Genomic DNA, 19200 nt, shown 5'->3' on the forward strand with positions numbered 1-19200 from the left:
CCGCCTCCCCGGCCCCCCGCCTCTCCTGATTGGCCGGTCTCCCTGCCCGTCAGCGCCGCCCCCCTCCCCGGGTCTGCAGCAGCTCCGGCCGCCTCGTCGCGCCCCCCCAGCCCCCTCCCCCCGCCCCCGCCGCCCCCCGGGCCGGTGCAGCCGCAGGCGGGGTCCCCCTCCCCCTCCCCCCTCTCCCCCCAGGCCTCGCGCGCCCCGGACCGGCCCCCCCTTTCCCCTCCCCCTCCGCGCCGCCTCTGCCGCGATGCCCCCCCCTGCGCCCGGGGCCCGGCTCCGGCTTCTCGCCGCCGCCGCCCTGGCCGGCTTGGCCGTCATCAGCCGAGGTACCGCAGCGCCGGGAGCGGGGGGCTCGGCCGGGACGCCAGGGTCTTGGGTGGGTTATCGGGGGATCAGGGGTGGGGGTCGAGGGCTGCATCCCTGGGCCGGCGGGGGAAGGCCCCGGGACGCCGAGCTCTGGGCCCGGGGGCGGGGTCTGCATCCCCTGGCTGGGCAGGGGGAACCTCGGACGTGGGGGTCCGCGCCTCGGGGCAGGGGTCGGCGTCCCGGGGCCGGAGCCGGGCCTAGGGGCGGAGGTCTGCTTCCCGCAGCAGGCAAGAGGGTCGCAGACACCTAGCCCGGCCTGGGGGCTGGAGTCTGCGGCTCCTGATGAGGAGGGGGCAGACACTGGAGTCGGGGTCCCCGGGGCGGATCTGTGAACTGAGTTGGGGTGGGGGGCAGGGGATAATGCCCTGTCGGGGGTCTCCATCTGTACGTGGAGAGGGTCCCTGAAGAGGTCCTTGCCGGGGGCTGGGGTCAGGGGATGGATGTCTTCCCAGGGTCAGTAAGAGGAGGGGACAAGGGTGTCCAGAGACCTACGTCCCAGGGTCAGGAAAAGAGGGGAAGGGTCTGAAATCCCCCAGCAGGGTCATCTAGGTTGAGAGAGTGTTGGTACTTGAGGGGTTGCAGTTTTGTGGGGGAGAAGGGAGCTGGAGATACAGGAAGTTGGGGTGCTGGGCCGGGGTCTTGGATTCCAAAGCTCTGATTGAATGTCTAGTTCCTGGGGCTAAACAGTGGAAGAGCGATGGGCGGATGAAGGACAGAGGGAAGGGAAGGGTTAATGCAGAGTCGAACCCTGGCCCTCCCAGTTGGGGAGAGGGCCTGGGTCAGGTTTCTGCACTGAGGTTAGGTACCTGGACCTTGAGTCTCCCCAGTAGGGCCTGGCAGGCAGGGAGTGGTCAAGGAGATTCCCAGATCCCCCCTAAGAAAAGGGAGGAGAGCGCAAGGGGGCAGGAGGCTGGAGGGTGGGCGCTCAGTGGGGCAGGGAGCTGGGTTAATTCAGACCTTCTGGAGGATTCCCCCAGGCCCTCCCCTGAACAGAGTTCCAGGGACAACCAGGAGCCCTGACAGAGTCCCCAAGAGTCTCAGGGAGGCCGCCCACATAGACCGAGTCTGGCACAGAAACCCCGTCACAGCGTCCCACACGAAGCAGCACCTGCAGACACCAGTCACACACACACAGCCCCATCCACGCAGGACACGGGGACCCAGTGGGCCAGAGCCTCAGTCCCTTGCTGGTCCTCCCCCCACCACCTGACCAGTCTGAATTGCCCTCTGACTTTCTGACTGCCTGTCTCTGTCTCTGTCATGCATCTCTTTAAGTCTTTTTGTCTCTGCCATTTCTGGAGGCTCCCATCTCTGTTATCCGCTGCTGACTTTCCGCCTGCCTCTGTCTCTGGGTCATTGTCTCTCCATCCCTGCTGCTGACAGCACAGTTCCACCCACATCTGTCTCTCTCTGCTTTTCAGACTGTTGCCCGGTGCGTGATTCAGTCTCTCAATTCTTGCCTGCTCTCTCACTTGTGCCTTAATTCTCATTCACTTCTCTCATTTCCTTCTGTCATTCATTTCCTTCCTGTTCTGACTTTTCCCTTTCCTTCATCCATCCTTCCTCTTTCTTTCTTTCTTTCTTTTTTTCTCTTTCCCTTCCTTCCTTCCTTCCTTCCTTCCTTCCTTCCTTCCTTCCTTCCTTCCTTTCTTCCTTCTTTCCTTCCTTCCTTCTTTCCTTCCCTCTCTCTCTTTCTTTTTCTTTTTTTTTGAGACAGAGTCTCACTTTCTCACCTAGGCTGGAGTGGAGTGGTGCAAGCATACACAGCTCACTGCAGCCTCAATTTCCCAGCCTCAAGCGATCCTGTTACCTCAGCCTCTGGAGTAGCTGGGACCACAGATGCATGCCACCACACCTGGCTAATTTATTATTAGTATTATTATTGTAAAGATGGGGTTCTCACTATGTTGCCCAGACTAGTCTCAAATTCCTGACCTCGAGTGATCCTCCCACCTGGGCCTCTCAAAGTGCTGGGATTACAGGTGTGAGCCACTGCACCGGCCACCTCTTCTTTCTTTCTCTCCTTGTCCTTATGTCTTTTCTTCTTCCTCCTCCTTTTCTTTCCCTGCTCCTTGTACCCTTTGTGACCTTTCCCCTACTTTCCTGTTTCTTCTCTCTCTCCCTCCCCTTCTCTCTCTCGCTCTAACTTCCCACTTTTCACATTCACTATTTTTTTTTGTTTTGTTTTTTGAGATGGAGTTTCGCTCCTGTTGCCCAGGCTGGAGTATAGCAGCATAATCTCAGCTCACTGCAACCTCTGCCTCCTGGGTTCAAGTGATTCTCCTGTCTCAGCCTCTCAAGTAGCTGGGACTACAGGTGTGTGCCACCACACTGGGCTAATTTTTGTACTTTTAGTAGATAACAGGGTTTCACCATGTTGTCCAGGCTGGTTTCAAACTCCTGACCTCAGGTGATCCGCCTGCCTCTGCCTCCCAAAGTGCTGGGATTACAGGCATGAGCCACTGTCTGGCCCCTACATTCATTCTTAAAGTCCCCATAAATCGTTATGGGACTAGACTGGGGCAGGAAGCTGTGGCAGAGCCAGGAGGTGGCCTGTGACCCTGGTCAAGTCTTTTCCCACCTCTGGTCTTAGGTTCCCCATTTGAGAACTGGGGACGAGAGGGGATGGAGTGGGGTTGAGACAGAACGAGATGCCAGAAAGACACGCCCACCCACCCATGGACAGTTTGAGCTGCTGGGAAAAAAAGCTCATGGTAAGATATGCAAACTAGCATCTTCTCTCTTCTTTTATTCATGATCTTGTCCAAGTTGCAAGAGTAATGCACTACAAAACAGTCCACCTCTGATAAGGGCAAACCCCACTGTGCTGCCCCGCCACCACTTTCACAACCTCTATCTTGAGAGAACCGGTGTGTGGCTGGAACGCCTCCTTCCATAGCTTTCTCTCACTTCTGAGACTCAGACCCGACACACAGAGGTCAATGTAAGTGATGGATTGGTTGATTTGTTGATTTTTTTTCCCCAAAATAGAAGCAAAATACGCCCATTTCTCTGCAATCGGCCTTCTCCCACTTAACCATACCTCCCTTGCATCCATAAATATTCATCTATCTTCAATTTTTTTCTAACTCTTTTATGCCAACACACACACATCCCCTTACATATACACAAGTTATTTACAAAAGCAGCTACATTGTGGTATTTTAAAACAGTTCAACAAAATCAAATGGCAGCTTCTGCAGCAGCAAATGAGGTGGGTGATTCCTTTGCTTCTGGGGCAGCTGGCAGAGTGATGATGGCCAGGAGGGGGCAGGAGCCCCAGATGTGAGTCCCAGCCCTGCCCCTGACCAGCTAGCTAGCTCTCCCCAGGACCTCTGAGCTCCGGGTTCATCTTACGGGCTGTGCTTGGTTGGTTTATATAGCAGAGCCGCTATTCTAGACACTGGATATATACATATGGCGGTGAGTGAACCAGGCAGTCACTGGCCTCACGGAGCTTAGATCGTAGTGGGATGGAGAGAGATCAGTGGGATGGAGAGAGATCAGTGGGATGGAGAGAGATCAGTGGGATGGAGAGAGATCAAAGGCCAAACCCAAAACCTAAAAACAAACAGATAAAAGGTAATTTCAGAGAGTGATGAGTCATGTAAAGAAGATAAAAGTGACTTGGCCTTTGAAGCTCAGGGGGTTGAGGAAAGCATCTCTGAGCAGGGGAGAGTGGAGTTAAGACCTGAAGGAAGAGGGGAAGTCAACCTTTCGAAGTTGACAGCAGAGGCAAAGACCTTGAGGTGGGAACAACAGAAAGGAGGGTCCACGCTGGGCGCAGGGGCTCACAGCTGTAATCCCAGCACTTCAGGAGGCCAAGGCGGGTGAATCACCTGAGCTCCGGAGTTCAAGACTAGCCTGAGCAACATGGGGAAAACCCATCTCTAAAAAAAAAAAAAAAAAAAAAAAAGCCAGGCATGTTGGCACATGCCTGTAGTCCCAGCTACTCAGGAGGCTGAGGCAGGAGAATCACTTGAGGCTGGGAGGTGGAGGTTGCCGTGAGCCGAGATGGTGCCACTGCACTCCAGCCTGGGTAAGAGAGCGGTACCCTGTCTCATAAAAAAAAAAAAAAAAAAGAGAGAGAAAGGAAAGGTGCGTCTGGTTTCAGGATTCTTGGCACAGTGTCTGGACTCCTGGACTCTCCTGGCATCAGTGACGCTAATGCCTTCAGATTTCTTCTTGTTTTTTGTTTTTTGTTTTTTGGAGACGGAGTCTCGCTGTGTCACCCAGTCTGGAGTGCAGTGGCATGATCTCGGCTCACTGCAACCTCTGCATCCTGGGTTCAAGCAATTCTCCTGCCTCAGCCTCCCGAGTAGCTGGAACTACAGGCGCCCGCCACCATGCCCGGCTAATTTTTGTATTTTTAGTATTTTTATTTTCACCATATTGGTCAGGCTAGTCTCAAACTCCTGACCTCAGGCAATCCATCCTCCTTGGCCTCCCAAAGTGCTTGCATTACAGGCGTGAGCCACCATGCCCAGCCACTGAGGTCAGCAAAGGGAGGAGGAGTCTCCTGGGGGCTCCTGGGTGCCAGACATACCAGGACCAGCCCCCTCTCACAGCCTTTCCCAGCCAGAGCCGCACCCCCTCCTCCCTGCTCCAGTCTCATGCCCTCCCCCTGCCACTCCTTACGTCCCAGGTTTCCCACCTGTGTCTTCTGAGACTGTGGAATCAGTGTGTCACCCACCCGACCCCTGCCAACCATTGCAGGGTCTTAGCTTTGCCTAAGTTCCTTGGCAGGGTGGCAGAAGGTTCTCACCCTCAACCCAAGTCACTCAGCTTGTTAGGGATCTCTTTCTCTCTTAAGAAAAGCCACCTGCCTACCACCTTCATTCCAAGGTTTATCAAACACGTATGAGGCCTGTGAGTCTGGACTGTAAATCTTACGAGGGCAGGGACCAAGTGAGCCCTCTGATCACCACCAGACACTTCCCTTGCCACAGGCCGGTGCCTGCCACATAATCACCCTAACAGCCAGCTCACAGGCGGCTGTTTGCAAGCACTTAACTGGCAGGCACTGTACTGGAACCTTTACTTGGATTACCTCTTGTAATCCTCCCCACAACCCAATGAGGAAGGCATGATTATCATTTCCATTTCAGATGGGGAAACTGAGTCCCAGAGAGGTGAAGTAACTTGTGTGGCTCAGTGACAGAGCTGCCTGGCAGCCACATTGCATTCCCTGGGCCCCCTGGTTATGCAGGGTTGGTTTTATCAGTAGATGCTTACCAGGGTGTCTGCCTGGGAGTCAATGACTCAGAGCAATTGACAGCCCAGATACAGCCCTGCCTTCCAGGATCCCCTGAGCGGAGCATCTAGGGAGACCTTTGCCAAGCCAGGGATAGCAATAGATGATTCCTTAAAAAGAAGGTGCTGTTAGGAACCGCTAGCATGTATTGGGTTCTTTCCGAATGCCAACAGCTGAGCTAAACACTTCTGCTTGCATATTCTCACGGAATCCCTCACAGAAACCCTCGCAGGGAAGAACTACTATTTTTCACCTTGTACGGTTGGAGAAACTGAAACTCACACTGGCCAGGAGTTTGGATCATCCAGCTAGGAAGTGGTGGGATAGACATTTGACCTTCCAACTCAAGCTCCTCAGGGATTTATTATCTGGTCTCTTGAGGACCATCCATGCCCTTTCCACAAACACTTCTCAGTTCTGAGGTTGACCCGACCCTGGGGGAACACAGCTAAGATTCAAGCCCCTCACAAAGCTCCTCATCTCTGTCTCAGCTAAGTCAAACAGTGCCCAGAAAAAGGTGTGGGGGCTCTGCCTTGAACAGTCAGAAAGGTCCTCCTGGGGCAAGGGACATTTGCACTGGGGTCCTGAAGAATGAGTAGGAGTTCAAGAGTTGAAGAGTGTTGCAGGCATCCATTTATATTCATCCATTCAGCAAATTTTTCCCAAGGCCTCTGGTGGTCCAGGCCCAGTGCTGGGAGATGCTGGGGACACAGACTTGAGTCAGAACCAAGTTTTACCCCCAAGAAACTTCTAGTCTGATAGGGAGGCCAGACACAGATGATCATCAGAGTGCAATGGACAATCCCCAGAGACCAAATAGTAAAGTTCTGAGGCACCCGGAGTCCTGCCTTCCCTGCAGGGTCCACTTACCACCCCAGTGACCAGATAGTAAAGCCCTGGCCAGGCACTCTGGCTCATACCTGTAATACCAACATTTTGAGAGGCTGAGGTGGGAGGATGGCTTGAGCCCAGGAGTTCAAAACCAGCCTGGGCAACATGGCAAGACCTTATCTCTTTTTTTTTTTTTTTTTTTTGAGACGGAGTCTCGCTCTGTCGCCCAGGCTGGAGTGCAGTGGCCGGATCTCAGCTCACTGCAAGCTCCGCCTCCCGGGTTCACGCCATTTTCCTGCCTCAGCCTCCCGAGTAGCTGGGACTACAGGCGTCCGCCACCTCGCCCGGCTAGTTTTTGTATTTTTTAGTAGAGACGGGGTTTCACCGTGTTAGCCAGGATGGTCTCGATCTCCTGACCTTGTGATCCACCTGTCTCGGCCTCCCAAAGTGCTGGGATTACAGGCTTGAGCCACCGCGCCCGGCCGACCTTATCTCTTAAAAAAAAAAAAAAAGTAGCCAGGTGTGGTGGTGCACGCCTATAGTCCCAGCTGCTCGGGAAGCTGAGGTGGGAGGATTGCTTGTGCTGGGGAGGTTGAGGCTGCGGTGAGCCATGATCATAGCACTGCACTCCAGTCTGGGCAACAGAGCGAGACTCTGTCTCAAAATAAAAATAGAAATAAAAAATAAAGCCCCAAGAAGCCTGGACTGGTATGTGGGCTCAACTCATGGGGGCAGCACCTGCTTCAATCAGCGGCTGAGTTCAGGAGCCCTGGAGCCCCTGAACCTTAGGGTAGGCACCTTGGACAGCTCCCTCTTCCCCCTTCTTGGTTCCTGTAGGACAAGGGGCTCTCAACGGGGAAGTTGGGGTGTGATTTTGTCTCTTATGGGGCATCTGGCAATGTCTGGAGGCATTTTTTGGTGGGGTAGGGGGAGCTATTGGCATCAAGTGGATCCAGATCAGAAGCGAGACGCTGCCGACCTCCTATGTTGCACAGGACAGTCTGGCCCCAAATGTTAGCCGTGCTGAGGCTTAGGAACCCTGGCCCAGAAGGTGGGTCAGCAGCAGCATGGCAAATCCTGTTTGTGTCTGGGGGATAGGGCAGGGTACGGGCCTGTCTGTCTCCACCAGCCTGGGAAGGGATCTTGGTGCGTACATGTGACTCTTTGGCCACACCGAATGTGGCACTACCCGTTGTTCGGTCCAGGTTTTTGTTGGTGACTTTGCAATTTTCCCTGCGTGTGCATGTGTGTGTGTGTGCGTCCAGCCGTGTGTGATCTGATCACAGGTGACAACATGACCTGATTCTTGGCCCAGTGTGGCCCCTTTGTGCTTGAGGGGATGTGACAGTGTCGCCGTCTTGTTACACGGGTTGTAGCTTTGTGTGCGTCTGACTCAGGGCCTTCCAAAGTGCAAAGTGGGAGGGGAATCGTGGTGTTTGCGCCGGTGGTGTCTGTGTACCCAGTTAGGTTAGCAGGCGTGTGCGTGTGTGTGTGTGTGTGTGTGTGGTATGTAGGGATGGAATTGTGTGTGGACTTTGCAGCCATGCGTGGGGCTGTTGATGTCGATAGAACCATGTGGGAACTATTGTATATGATGGGGTGACTCAGGGTGCAGCAGTTGCTTGGCCTGGGACCGACCCTTTTGACTGAATGTGACAATATGAGCGCTCCTGGGACAGATCCTCCTTTCCAGCTGACCTGTTGCTGGGTGCCTGTGCAGAGCTGGGCATGTCAGCGTCACTATATATATGCACCTGTCCCTCTGAGTGGGTCCACAGCCATGCATGTGACTGAGTGGGACTGTCTCCTGTGTTTGTATGCGTGTGACTGTATGTGTTTGTGTATGTGTGTGTATGGGTGTAGCTGAAGCTGTTTTGTGTCTGTATGACTGTGTGTGTACCTGTCTGGGTAAGGACATAGCAAGTGTGGGGACTCTTGCTAGGCCTGGAGAGGTCTCTGTGCCTTGTCCAAGCCTCTGTGTGTACGTGTGTGTGTGTGTGCATGCGTGTGCACGCGCGCGTGCGTCCATCATCCATCCCCGAGCTGTCTCCTGTTGTTCCCAGGGCTGTATGTAGCAGTGTTCACTGTGTTTAGCCCAGGGAGGGTGAGCCCCCCTCACCATTCTCTTCAAATCCCAGCAGTAACTCTGGCATGAGGGAGCCCAGGGTGACGGGCTGCAGGGCCCAGCCCCAAGCCCCAGAGCCTGGCCAACCCACTGCACCTGGCTCCGTCCTGGCCCCATCCTGTGGGGCTGCTGATGGAGAGGGCCCCCGGGAGTCCTTGGGGCAGCACGGGCCATTAATTCATTAGATTAATTAGCTCTTCGCCTGGGCTGGGGGCAGGGCAGCCCAGCGCAGGCCCCTCCCGCTCCAGGAGTCCAAGGTCATCCAGCCGGCCTTCCTCTCTCTCTGCCTGGTGCCAGCTCCACCGCCTCCGCATGCCCAGCCCCCACTCCCTGGCCCTGGTCCAGCCCACAGGCCACGGTCTACAGAGAGATGACTGCGTGGGGGTGATGGGGCCTGCCTGCTGTGCTGAAGTGTGCGAGCGGGCATGGGCTCACACCTGCAAGCATGCCCTGACGAGCTTGGGCACACAGTGTGCCTGTGTACATGTGTGTGTCTGCGAAGGTTCGTGTGCGTGAGGGTGTATTTGTGCATCTGTGACGGATGTGTGTCTGAGCATGTACACATGTGGATCTCTGTGTGTACGTGTTCATATTTGTGTGTCTGCATGTCTGTGTACGCATATGTGTTGAGTTATCTACGTGCATGTGGTTTTATGCGTATGTCTTCGGTGCGTTTCTGAGTTAATGTATGTGTGCATCTGTGTGCTTGTGGGCCTGTGTGTAGATATTTGTGTGTATTAATGTATATATGTGTGTTTCTGGGTGTATGCATATATATTATACACTCATCTGTGCATAGGTACATGTGTGTCTGTACGCTGTACCTGTGAATGTTTGTGTGCCCCTGTACATGTGTATTTGTGTGTATGTATGTGTGTATACATGTATCTGTGCATATGTATTCTGTGTACTCAAGTATCTGTGTGTCGATGTGCCTGTGTGCATATGTCTGTGGGTAAAGACCGTGTGTGGATGTGTGTACACATCTCTGCATATGTATATGCATCTACGTAATTGTTGGGTTTTTTTTTTTTTTGAGACCGAGTTTCATTCTTGTTGCTGAGGCTGGAGTGCAGTGGCGTGATGTTGGCTCACTGCAACCTCTGCCTCCTAGGTTCAAGTGATTCTCCTGCCTCAGCCTCCCGAGTAGCTGGGATTACAGGCGCCCGCCACCACGCCCGGCTAATTTTTTGTATTTTTAGTAGAGATGGGGCTTCACCATGTTGGCCAGGCTGGTCTCGAACTCCTGGTCTCAGGTGATCCTCCCGCCTCAGCCTCCCAAAATGCTTAGATTACAGGTGTGAGCCACCTTGCCCAGCCGTATCTATGTAATTGTTAATCTGCTCATATTGGTACGTGTGTCACTGTACTCTGTATCTGTGAATGTATGTGTTCTGTGTACACAGGTATCTGTGTCTGTGTATATGTGTCTGTGTGTATGTCTTATGTGTACAGTGTCTGCATGTGTTTGCACACGTGTTTCTGTACATATATATGTGTGTGTACACATGCATCTGTGTGTATCTGTATGTGTGTGTGTGTGCGCTGCGATTGTCTCTGAATCTCTGGAGGTGTGTAGGTTTCTGTGTCCATGGGCGCCTACCCATCTGAGTCTGTGAGTCCGTGTGGCCTCATGGGAAGATACATGTTGCATGTGTCTGCTCTGATTGTGTCTGCCGTGTGTGTATCTCTGAAAACATCAGTGCATGGGTGTGGCAGCGCGTGCAGGAGATGTCTTTGTCCGCAAGGACGTGCGTGTGCACATGTGTGCAGGTGCTACCATGCCCGGGCCCTGCCTGAGCTGCCAAGGCTGAGCCACCCCCACCTTCCACAGGGCTGCTCTCCCAGAGCCTGGAGTTCAACTCTCCTGCCGACAACTACACGGTGTGTGAAGGTGACAACGCCACCCTCAGGTACCTCCCTCGGTGGGTGGGGACTCAGATCTCATGGAGCCATGCAGTCCTGCCCGTTCACCTTCGGAGCTTCACCTTCCTGGGTGGGGATCCTGGTTACAGGAACAGCCTGGGATGGGAAGACTTGGGCCCCACGTTCCCCCTCAGGAGCGACACAACTATGAGCTGGCTCCCCCTTGGCTTCGGTGTCCCCATCTGTCAACGGGGCGGGGAGACGGTGAACTACCGCTGGGTTATTGTGAGGATTCAGGATGCACACACCATGCTTAGAGAGCGTGACATACTACGACTGCTTAAAACACGACAGCCAGGGTTGCTGTTTCCCCAGGTCGTCACCTCTCCTCACCTCTCCTCTGGTCTCTGTTCCCCCTCTCTCCACGTCTCTTTCTCTCTCTCTGTCTCTGGGTCTCTGTCCCCCTCTCTTTCTGGGTCTCTGTCCCTCTCTGTCTCTGGGTTTCTCTCCCCCTCTGTCTCTGGGTCTCTGTCCCCCTCTCTCTGGGTCTCTGTCTCTTTCTCTCTGGGTCTCTGCCTCTCTCTCTGTGTGTGTGTCTCTGTCCCCCCTCTCTGGTCTCTGTCCCCCTCTCTCTGGGTCTCTGTAGCTCTCTCTCTCTCTGTCTCTCTCTGGGTCTCTGTAGGTCTCTCTCTGGGGTTCTCTGTCTCTCTCTCTGTCTTTCTCTCTCTCTGGGTCTCTGTCTCCCTCTGTCTCTGGGGCTGTCTCTCTCTCTGGGGACCCCCTCGGTGGGGGAAGGCTCAGGCTGGGTGGGTGGAGAAAAACCTTCCCACTCTCTTGCTCCCTGCAGCTGCTTCATCGATGAGCATGTGACCCGCGTGGCCTGGCTCAACCGCTCCAACATCCTGTATGCCGGCAACGACCGCTGGACCAGCGACCCGCGGGTGCGGCTGCTCATAAACACCCCCGAGGAGTTCTCTATCCTCATCACCGAAGTGGGGCTCGGCGACGAGGGCCTCTACACCTGCTCCTTCCAGACCCGCCACCAGCCGTACACCACTCAGGTCTACCTCATTGTCCACGGTGAGCCCTCAGCCGGGGCCTGGCTGGGTGGACGGGTAGACAGCGTGGGGGAGACGAGGCATGATGACAGATACCACGTGTTCCCCAACCCCAGGGATACATAGCGAGAACGACGGACACAGCCTTGCCCTTGGGGATTTCAGCCCAGCAGAAGGGGGCCAGTCACACAGAGAGTGACACATCAGCAGGATCGCTTCTAGGGCAGGAGAGCTACAGGGATGAGGGAGTGCTTGGGGGAAGACCACGTTCATTTGCTCAGCCCCATTCCTGGAGTGCCTACTCTGCAAGCATTGATCTAGGCACTGGGGCTACAGAATAAGGCAGGCTGTCCCCACACCTTGGGAGCTGATTTTCTAAGGAGAGGCTCAGAGAGGACTTCCCAGACATGACGTCTGAGCGGACGCCTTTGGCTGGGCACAGGGCTAAGACCGGAAAAGAAACAGTGTGTTCAGGGCCAGGCGAGAAAATGAACCAAGTGTGCAGAGGGAAGTCCCAAGAGGCTGGAAGTGCCAGATCCAGAGCAGGAAAGATGGGGCTGGAGAGCTCCACAGCAAGGCAGGAGGCAGAGGGAGAGACGCGGAGAGCAGTCAGGAGCCTGCCTCCTGAGCCATCCGAAATGGTGGAGGGCAGGGAACACCTGCAGAGACGGGAACTGGAGACGGAGAGAACCCAGGGGGATCCTGGCAAGCTCCAACTCTGGAGCCAGACTGCCTGGGTTCCAACCTCAGTGCCACCGTCCACCAGCCCAGGGACCCTGAGCAGGAGGAGAGGCCTGGGACTCCTCCTTTGCAAAATGGGGATGGTGCTGTCATAAATCCCAGACGTCGTCAATCGGAAGAGCTACTTTTATTTTATGCCCTGCTAGAAAAGAAAAAAAAAAAACAAACACTGCCAGTGATACCCTGGCATCCTATCTCGAGGGCCATCGTGCTTGGAGAAATGTTCAAATGGGAGAGGGGGGCAGAAAGCACAGATATGTCTTAGAATTGATGAAATAGAGTAACATCTACCCCAGAGGCTGGTAGTGAGCATCTGATCAGTGGATTTTGGTAAAGCACTTAGAATAGAATCTGTTACACAGAAAGTCCCATGTGGGTATTTGTTAAATAAATTAATTTAAAATAATAATAAATACAAATAGAGAAAGGGAGAGGAATTCAGACCCCAAGATGGAGAAACCAAGTTACGATGAAGGTGGAGAGAGAATAGAGACAAGACCAGCAATTAGACAAGAAGATGCCAGGCCCAGACAGAGGGTCCAGAGAAAGGGGCAGAGACTCCTGGGTCTGAGGGAGGAGGGGCTGGGGGACTGGACTCTTGGGTCTGAGGGAAGAGGAACTGGGGGTCTGAACTCCTGGGCCTGAGGGAGGAGGAGCTCCGGGTCTGGACTCCTGGGCCTGAGGGAGGAGGGGCTGGGGTCTTGGACTCCTGGGTCTGAGTGGGAAAGAGCTGGGGGTCTGGACTCTTGGGTCTGAGGGAGGAGAGCCTGGAGGCCTGGATTCCTGAGCATCCATATTCAGCCTCTCCCCCTGCCCACAGTCCCTGCCCGCATTGTGAACATCTCGTCGCCTGTGACGGTGAATGAGGGGGGCAGTGTGAACCTGCTTTGCCTGGCCGTCGGGCGGCCAGAGCCCACGGTCACCTGGAGACAGCTCCGAGGTGAGGATCCCATCCCAGGTCAAAAGCCCCGTCCCCCACTGCGCAGTCTGGGCCCCTCCTTTCCCCATATCCCTAGCTAGTTTCCCAAGCCCCCTTCTCTCTGGCCCCTTGGCTTCCCCTCCCACCCTGCTTCCAGTTATTTCATCCGCAGACCCTAGACCGAAGAGCTTCACCACTGGCTTTCCACCTGCCATCCTAGGCCTGGGTCACTGCTTCTGCGTCACTTGCCAAACCCCAGCCTGCTCCACTTCCCCAACCCCAGTGTCCCAGACGTCTCCCCACGCGTTCACAGCATTCTCCTGGGCTAAGATCCCCTGCTGCTAGATGCCCTAAGCCAGGCTGCACCAGCAGTCCTGTGTTCATCTCTGCCTTTCTTCTGCTGGACACTCTAGCCCAGCGGGCCTCATGGTGTGGACCCCAGACACGAAGCATCAGCATCCCTTGGGAACTTGCCAGGAATGAACTTTCCCAGGCTCCATCCAAGACCTGCTGAATCCAAAACTCCCTCCCCCCTCCACAAGCCCCAAGAACCAGTGCTCAAGGCTACCCACAAACAGCGCAGGGTGCCCGTATATGACAGTCCAGGTCCTAGACATCACCCACCAGCCCTTTTATGTGGATCTCTACCACCAGATCCCAGATCCCTGGATCCTCATTCTCAGGGTCTTTGAAGACCCATGGTGCCAATCACTAGATCCCATGACCATTCTGAATCCCTGGATCTTACCCGACTGGGTCATCTGAGCCCCGTGATCCTGGTCTTGAGATCTGGGATCTCCGGGTGTCCTAAGTCCCAAAGGGTCTTCTGAGACTGCTGCTGTGTTATGAGACCCCCATATACTTGGATTGCTGATCCCAATCACCAGATCCTGATTCCCCAGACCCCATGAACCAGATCCCAGAACGAGGGACCCTGCCCCACTGGCTCTGAATTTGCGAGGTCCTTCTGAGACCTAACATCCTGGGATCCCCCTCCCCATTGGGGTCCTCCGCACGGAGCCCCACGATCTGAGTCAGATTCCTAGAGGGATCTCCCAAACCCTTAGATTCTCTAACCCACCCCATTGGGTTCCAGGAACTGAGTCCTAGACCCTCACTCCTTCCCCAACCCTGAACTGGAGAGATCCCAGGCACCCCCGGCCCCGCAGCCCCTCCCCACCCCACCCCCATTGACCCGGGCACTCCAGGCCTTGCCGTGCCCGCCCCGCTGATGTGTGTCCGTGTTGTGCCCGTGTTGTCCCGTGTTAAGTGTTTGTGTCCGGCCCCGCCCCCTCCTCCTCCTTCCCCCCACAGATGGCTTCACCTCGGAGGGAGAGATCCTGGAGATCTCTGACATCCAGCGGGGCCAGGCCGGGGAGTATGAGTGCGTGACTCACAACGGGGTTAACTCGGCGCCCGACAGCCGCCGCGTGCTGGTCACAGTCAACTGTGAGCCCCCCTGGCACTGGGCACGAAAGGGTGGCGGACCCCGAGTCCCTGGGGAGGAAGGGTCTGCGGGAGGAGGAAGCGGGGGCGAGACTTCCGGGCCTAAGGGAGGCGGGGGCTGGGGGAGGGACCCCTTCGTCCCCACGCAGCTCGGAGAATTCGCTGACCCTCGCCCCTCGCCAGATCCTCCGACCATCACGGACGTGACCAGCGCCCGCACCGCTCTGGGCCGAGCCGCCCTGCTGCGCTGCGAAGCCATGGCGGTGCCCCCCGCGGATTTCCAGTGGTACAAGGATGACAGACTGTGAGGACAGCACTGAGGGGGGCCGTGGGAGCGGGACGGGGAGGTCCTTGGTCCCTTGGATTGTGAGGCAGGGGGACGGAGCCGGGCGGGGGAAGGCAGCAGAGCTCTGGGTCCCGGAACTGGGGCGTCCAGCTTCTGGGTGATGGGATCTGTCCAGCCTCCGGAAACAAGCTTGGGCTCCAGGATGATGAACGCTGGAGCCCCGTCTCCCTGGACTTTTCAGGGAGCTGGCCAGGGGTCGGGGGTCAATGCTGAGGATCTCTCGGGCAAGGTTTAGGGGACCAGCAGAGGGAGTCCCTAACGACTAGGGGTGCACCACGGGGGAGTCCAGGGTCCCTGAGAGGTCAGGGTGGCTGGAGAAGGGCGGCGGTGGGAGTGACCCGGGGTCCATGAGGTGCTAGAACCCCAGGCGATGGGTCAGTGGGGTAGGGGGCAGAATGCTGGGTCTCCGGGGAACGGAGGCGCCTGAGAGTCGGCGGGCGGGCCTGGCTGGGCGCTGCGACCCGGCCCCTTACCCAGATCCCTGGCAGGCTGAGCAGCGGCACGGCAGAGGGCCTGAAGGTGCAGACGGAGCGCACCCGCTCGATGCTTCTCTTTGCCAACGTGAGCGCCCGGCATTACGGCAACTACACGTGTCGCGCCGCCAACCGGCTGGGAGCGTCCAGCGCCTCCATGCGGCTCCTGCGTGCGTCTTCGGGCTGGGCGGGGAGGGGCGGGGTACGTGGGCGGGGCAGGGGCGGGGCTAGGGAGGTGGAGACGCCGGGACCGCCCCTCAGGCTGGCCCTGAACTTCGGAGACGGACGCCAAGACTGAAAAGCAATGCAAGAAACCGATTCATGCAATCAATAGTCATTGAGCGCCAGCTAAGGGTTGGGCGTGGGGGACATAGCTGTGCACAAAAGAAACAAGGTTTGGGGATTCCCAGAGCTTATAGTCTGGTAGGAGTAGAAAAGCAATAAACAAGTGGACATGTAGATAAACAAGCAAACACATACAAACAAAAAATAATTTTGGAGGCCGGGCGCGGTGGCTCACGCCTGTAAATCCCAGCACTTTGGGAGGCTGAGGCGGGCGGATCACCTGAAGTCAGGAATTCGAGACCAGCCTGGCCAACGTGGTGAAACCCTGTCTCTACTAAAAAAAAAAGAAAAATAATAATACAAAAATTAGCCAGGCGTAGTGATGGGCACCTGTAGTCCTAGCTATTCAGGTCAGGATGCTGAGGCAAGAGGATTGCTTGAACCTGGGGGGAGGCAGAGGTTACGGTGAGCCGAGATTGCGCCTGGGTGACAGCGAGACTCCGTCTCAAAAAAAAAAAAAAAAAAAAAAAACAGAGTCAGAAAAGCAGGCAAGCAGGCACACCCAATGAGAGATCCAGAAAGGTCCCTAAAGAGGTGGGCTCAGAAGAGACAGGGCTTCTGGAGGGACACACATGGGGTCCCCCACTCTCAGCCCTCCCTTCATGACCCCTTCTCTTCCCCCAGGCCCAGGATCCCTGGAGAACTCAGCCCCGAGGCCCCCAGGGCCCCTGGCCCTCCTCTCCGCCCTGGGCTGGCTGTGGTGGAGAATGTAGGCGCAACCCAGTGGAGCTCGCCTCCCCCTGCAGGGGGCCTCAGGCCAAGAGTGAGAGAAAAGGGGGAGCAAGAGCCGTGGGTCTCGTGGGGGCAGAAGAGCTCTCGGCCACCAAGGAAGAAGAGAAGAGGAGAAAGAGGAGGAGGCAGAGGAAGAAAGATCTTTAGAGAACCCATCACTGTGAGGGATAACGCAAAATTATGCATCTTTCTACAGCCATTCTCGCCACCCGTTCACGTTTCCGATTGTGACCCACTCCCGCCACCCCATACCCCTCTCTCTTAGCTCAGGCTGTCAACTGGCTCGTGTGGGTGTGGGTGTGTGAGTGTGAGCCTGCATGCGTGTGTAGGTGTCTGTGTCTCTGTGTGTGTGGGTGGGTGGGCTGGGGGAGGGGACTCAGCCGTCCTCCCCGCCCCGAAACCCCCATGTCCACTGTCCCCAACCCTACTGCCTCTCACCTCTGACTGGAGGTAGGTATGAGGCTCTGCAGTGGAAGCTGTGAAGAGAGGCTTACCAGGCTCCCTGCTTCCCCAATATATGCACGCACACTGACCCCTCCCCCTGTCGAAAGGGCAACTCCTGGCAGGTTGGGAGTGGAGAGGGGTGTCGCACTCACCTGTCAAGCTGTCATTCAGCCTTTGTGAGTAAGTGGGGGACCTCCATCTGGGCTCTGGGCTTCCCTGCCGTCAACCACCAGCTTCCTGTAGCCAGAGGCCCCATCGCTGGCTCAGTGGCCTGAGACCTTCCCACTTTTCCTGTCCCTCCCTACCTTGGATTTTCTGGCCCCCTCCTGGGCCAATCGGTGCTTCCATCCAACTGTCAGACTGGTGGCAGGAGTCACTTGTCTGTTTCAGTGCTTTGCCCTACCCCCGCCACCACTCCCCTTGGCCTTGATTTCCCCACCTGTGGCACCAGCCAGCTGCCCTTGGGGCCTTTGCAGCTGGCCCACAGGTGTAGGCTTGCTGGTCTATCACTTCCTGGCCTCTCCACCAACTGTACCTCCCAAAGGCTACCTGACCGCCCTCACACACTCAGACACACCACACACACACACACACACACACACACACACACACACACCCCAGCGACTGTGACCAGCAATAGCCCCCTGGCTGCAGCTGTCCTGTAGCTGGTGACTAGCTGTATTTCCCCCTGGGTAGGCATCTGTTGTCAGGAAGGGACGCTGAGAGGCTGCAGCCTCAGCTCTGATTGCAGGAATACTCCACCCTGATACACCACACCACACAAAGTGGGGGACAGAGAGGTATCACACAGACACCCTGAGCCCAGACAAAGATGCCATGTCACCAATTCCGACTCCCAGGAGACCCTCTCTATAAACCCCCACCCCAAACCACACCACCCCAGAGTCTGGTGGAGAAGAGGAGAGGGCAAGGCGCAGTGACTGTACCTCAGACGGGGGCATGGGCCCCATCCCACATTGTCTTCCATTCCCAGGGTCCAGGGGATGGGGTGGGACGGGGGAGGGATACCAGGGAGGGGGTGGGGGGCCCTGGGGGCCGTGTGTTCCAATTCATGGGGAGTGTTGAGACCACCGCACCAATAAACGCCTTTTTCCACAGTCTGCCTGCAGGTGTCAATGTCATTAAGAATTCGAGTTAATGAAGGGCAAAGGGTAGCAATCAACTGGTGGTGCCTCTCCAGCATCATTCCTACCACCTGCTTTCTCATTGGTAGACTTGGAATGGACTCATTACAGAGGTGCCCTGTGATTGGCCTAAGCCACTCAGCATAGCCCATTTCGTGATTGGCTTGGAGATGGGCACGTGACCTGGTAAGGCTAATGAGAGAGTGAATGGATTCCCAAGAAGAGATGCTTTTCTGCTGGATATTGTGGCTCCGTGATGTGAGGTCTACATCTGTAGGGTTGCTTTTCTCCATCACATGGAGAGATCTTGGGTCTGTGAGGATAGCAGTGGTGGGGAGGGCTGCATATGGAGCCTGAGAATGATAGGAACACTGTGAAGTGCAGAGTGGAAACCTTAGAGAAACTGAGTCTATGATGATATCATTTGAGTAGCTGGATCAAAACTTAACTGATGCCCATCTTCACTTGTATAAGCAATAAAGTCCCCTGTATATTTAAACCAATTTGCATTGGATTTTCTATCTCTAGTAATAAAAAAGAACGCAAACCCTGATAGATACAGAAAAGACATAGAGGGCCCAGAACCCCAACCCTCACCTTTCCAAAAGGATCCAGGGGTTCTATTTTCCAGTGGCCTTTTCTACCCCCCATCATGAACCAGAAGTTCTCTCACATGCTTTCCTTCCCTGAGACAGATGCTGGTTACCCACATTTGTTTGGTTCCCCTTTCTTCTTTGCTGGAAGATCCACCTGTTATGATACAGGCTAGATATTTGGTTTCTCAGCCTCCTTTGCAACTAAGTGGCCAGTTTGGGCCAAAGAGACATAAATGGAAATTTGCTTGTAGGTTTCCAGGAAAGCTTCCCTCCCACCCCATGAGAGGGAAGAAGGCAGTGATAGAGGGAGGTAGGGGGTGGGGAAGATGTATAGAGAGGAAGTTCTGTCCCCTTCCTTTTATCTTTGGATACAGTTGTATGAAGATGCGATGACTGGAGCTGCAGCAACCATCTTGCTACATGAGGCAACATGCTTAGTGTCAATGTGCCAACCCACTGAGGGTGGCAGAGCAGATGGATGCAAAGGGCCCATGTTTCAATGGCATC

The 19200-nt window shown here is 55.6% G+C and overlaps 1 protein-coding gene across 3 annotated transcripts; it reads left to right on the forward strand.

Moving 5' to 3' along the window:
* The first annotated feature begins 247 nt into the window (after window positions 1-247).
* IGLON5 (IgLON family member 5) lies at window positions 248-18070 on the forward strand. 3 transcript variants are annotated; one of them, XR_012427914.1, is made up of 8 exons: window positions 248-332; window positions 10417-10495; window positions 11296-11528; window positions 13068-13187; window positions 13580-14615; window positions 14796-14916; window positions 15447-15601; window positions 16401-18070. XR_012427914.1 is itself a non-coding variant. In XM_045381276.3 (8 exons), the coding sequence occupies exons 1-8, from the start codon at window positions 254-256 to the stop codon at window positions 16487-16489; spliced, it is 1011 nt and encodes a 336-aa protein (XP_045237211.1). In that variant the 5' UTR covers window positions 248-253; the 3' UTR covers window positions 16490-18070. The 3 variants fall into 3 exon arrangements, 1 of the variants encoding a protein (XP_045237211.1); XR_012427913.1 differs by having other exon boundaries at window positions 14437-14615; XM_045381276.3 differs by having other exon boundaries at window positions 14481-14615.
* Window positions 18071-19200: the final 1130 nt, after the last annotated feature.

The sequence above is a fragment of the Macaca fascicularis genome, chromosome 19 (genome assembly GCF_037993035.2).
Source record: "Macaca fascicularis isolate 582-1 chromosome 19, T2T-MFA8v1.1".
In the NCBI taxonomy this organism is placed as follows: Eukaryota; Metazoa; Chordata; class Mammalia; order Primates; family Cercopithecidae; genus Macaca; species Macaca fascicularis.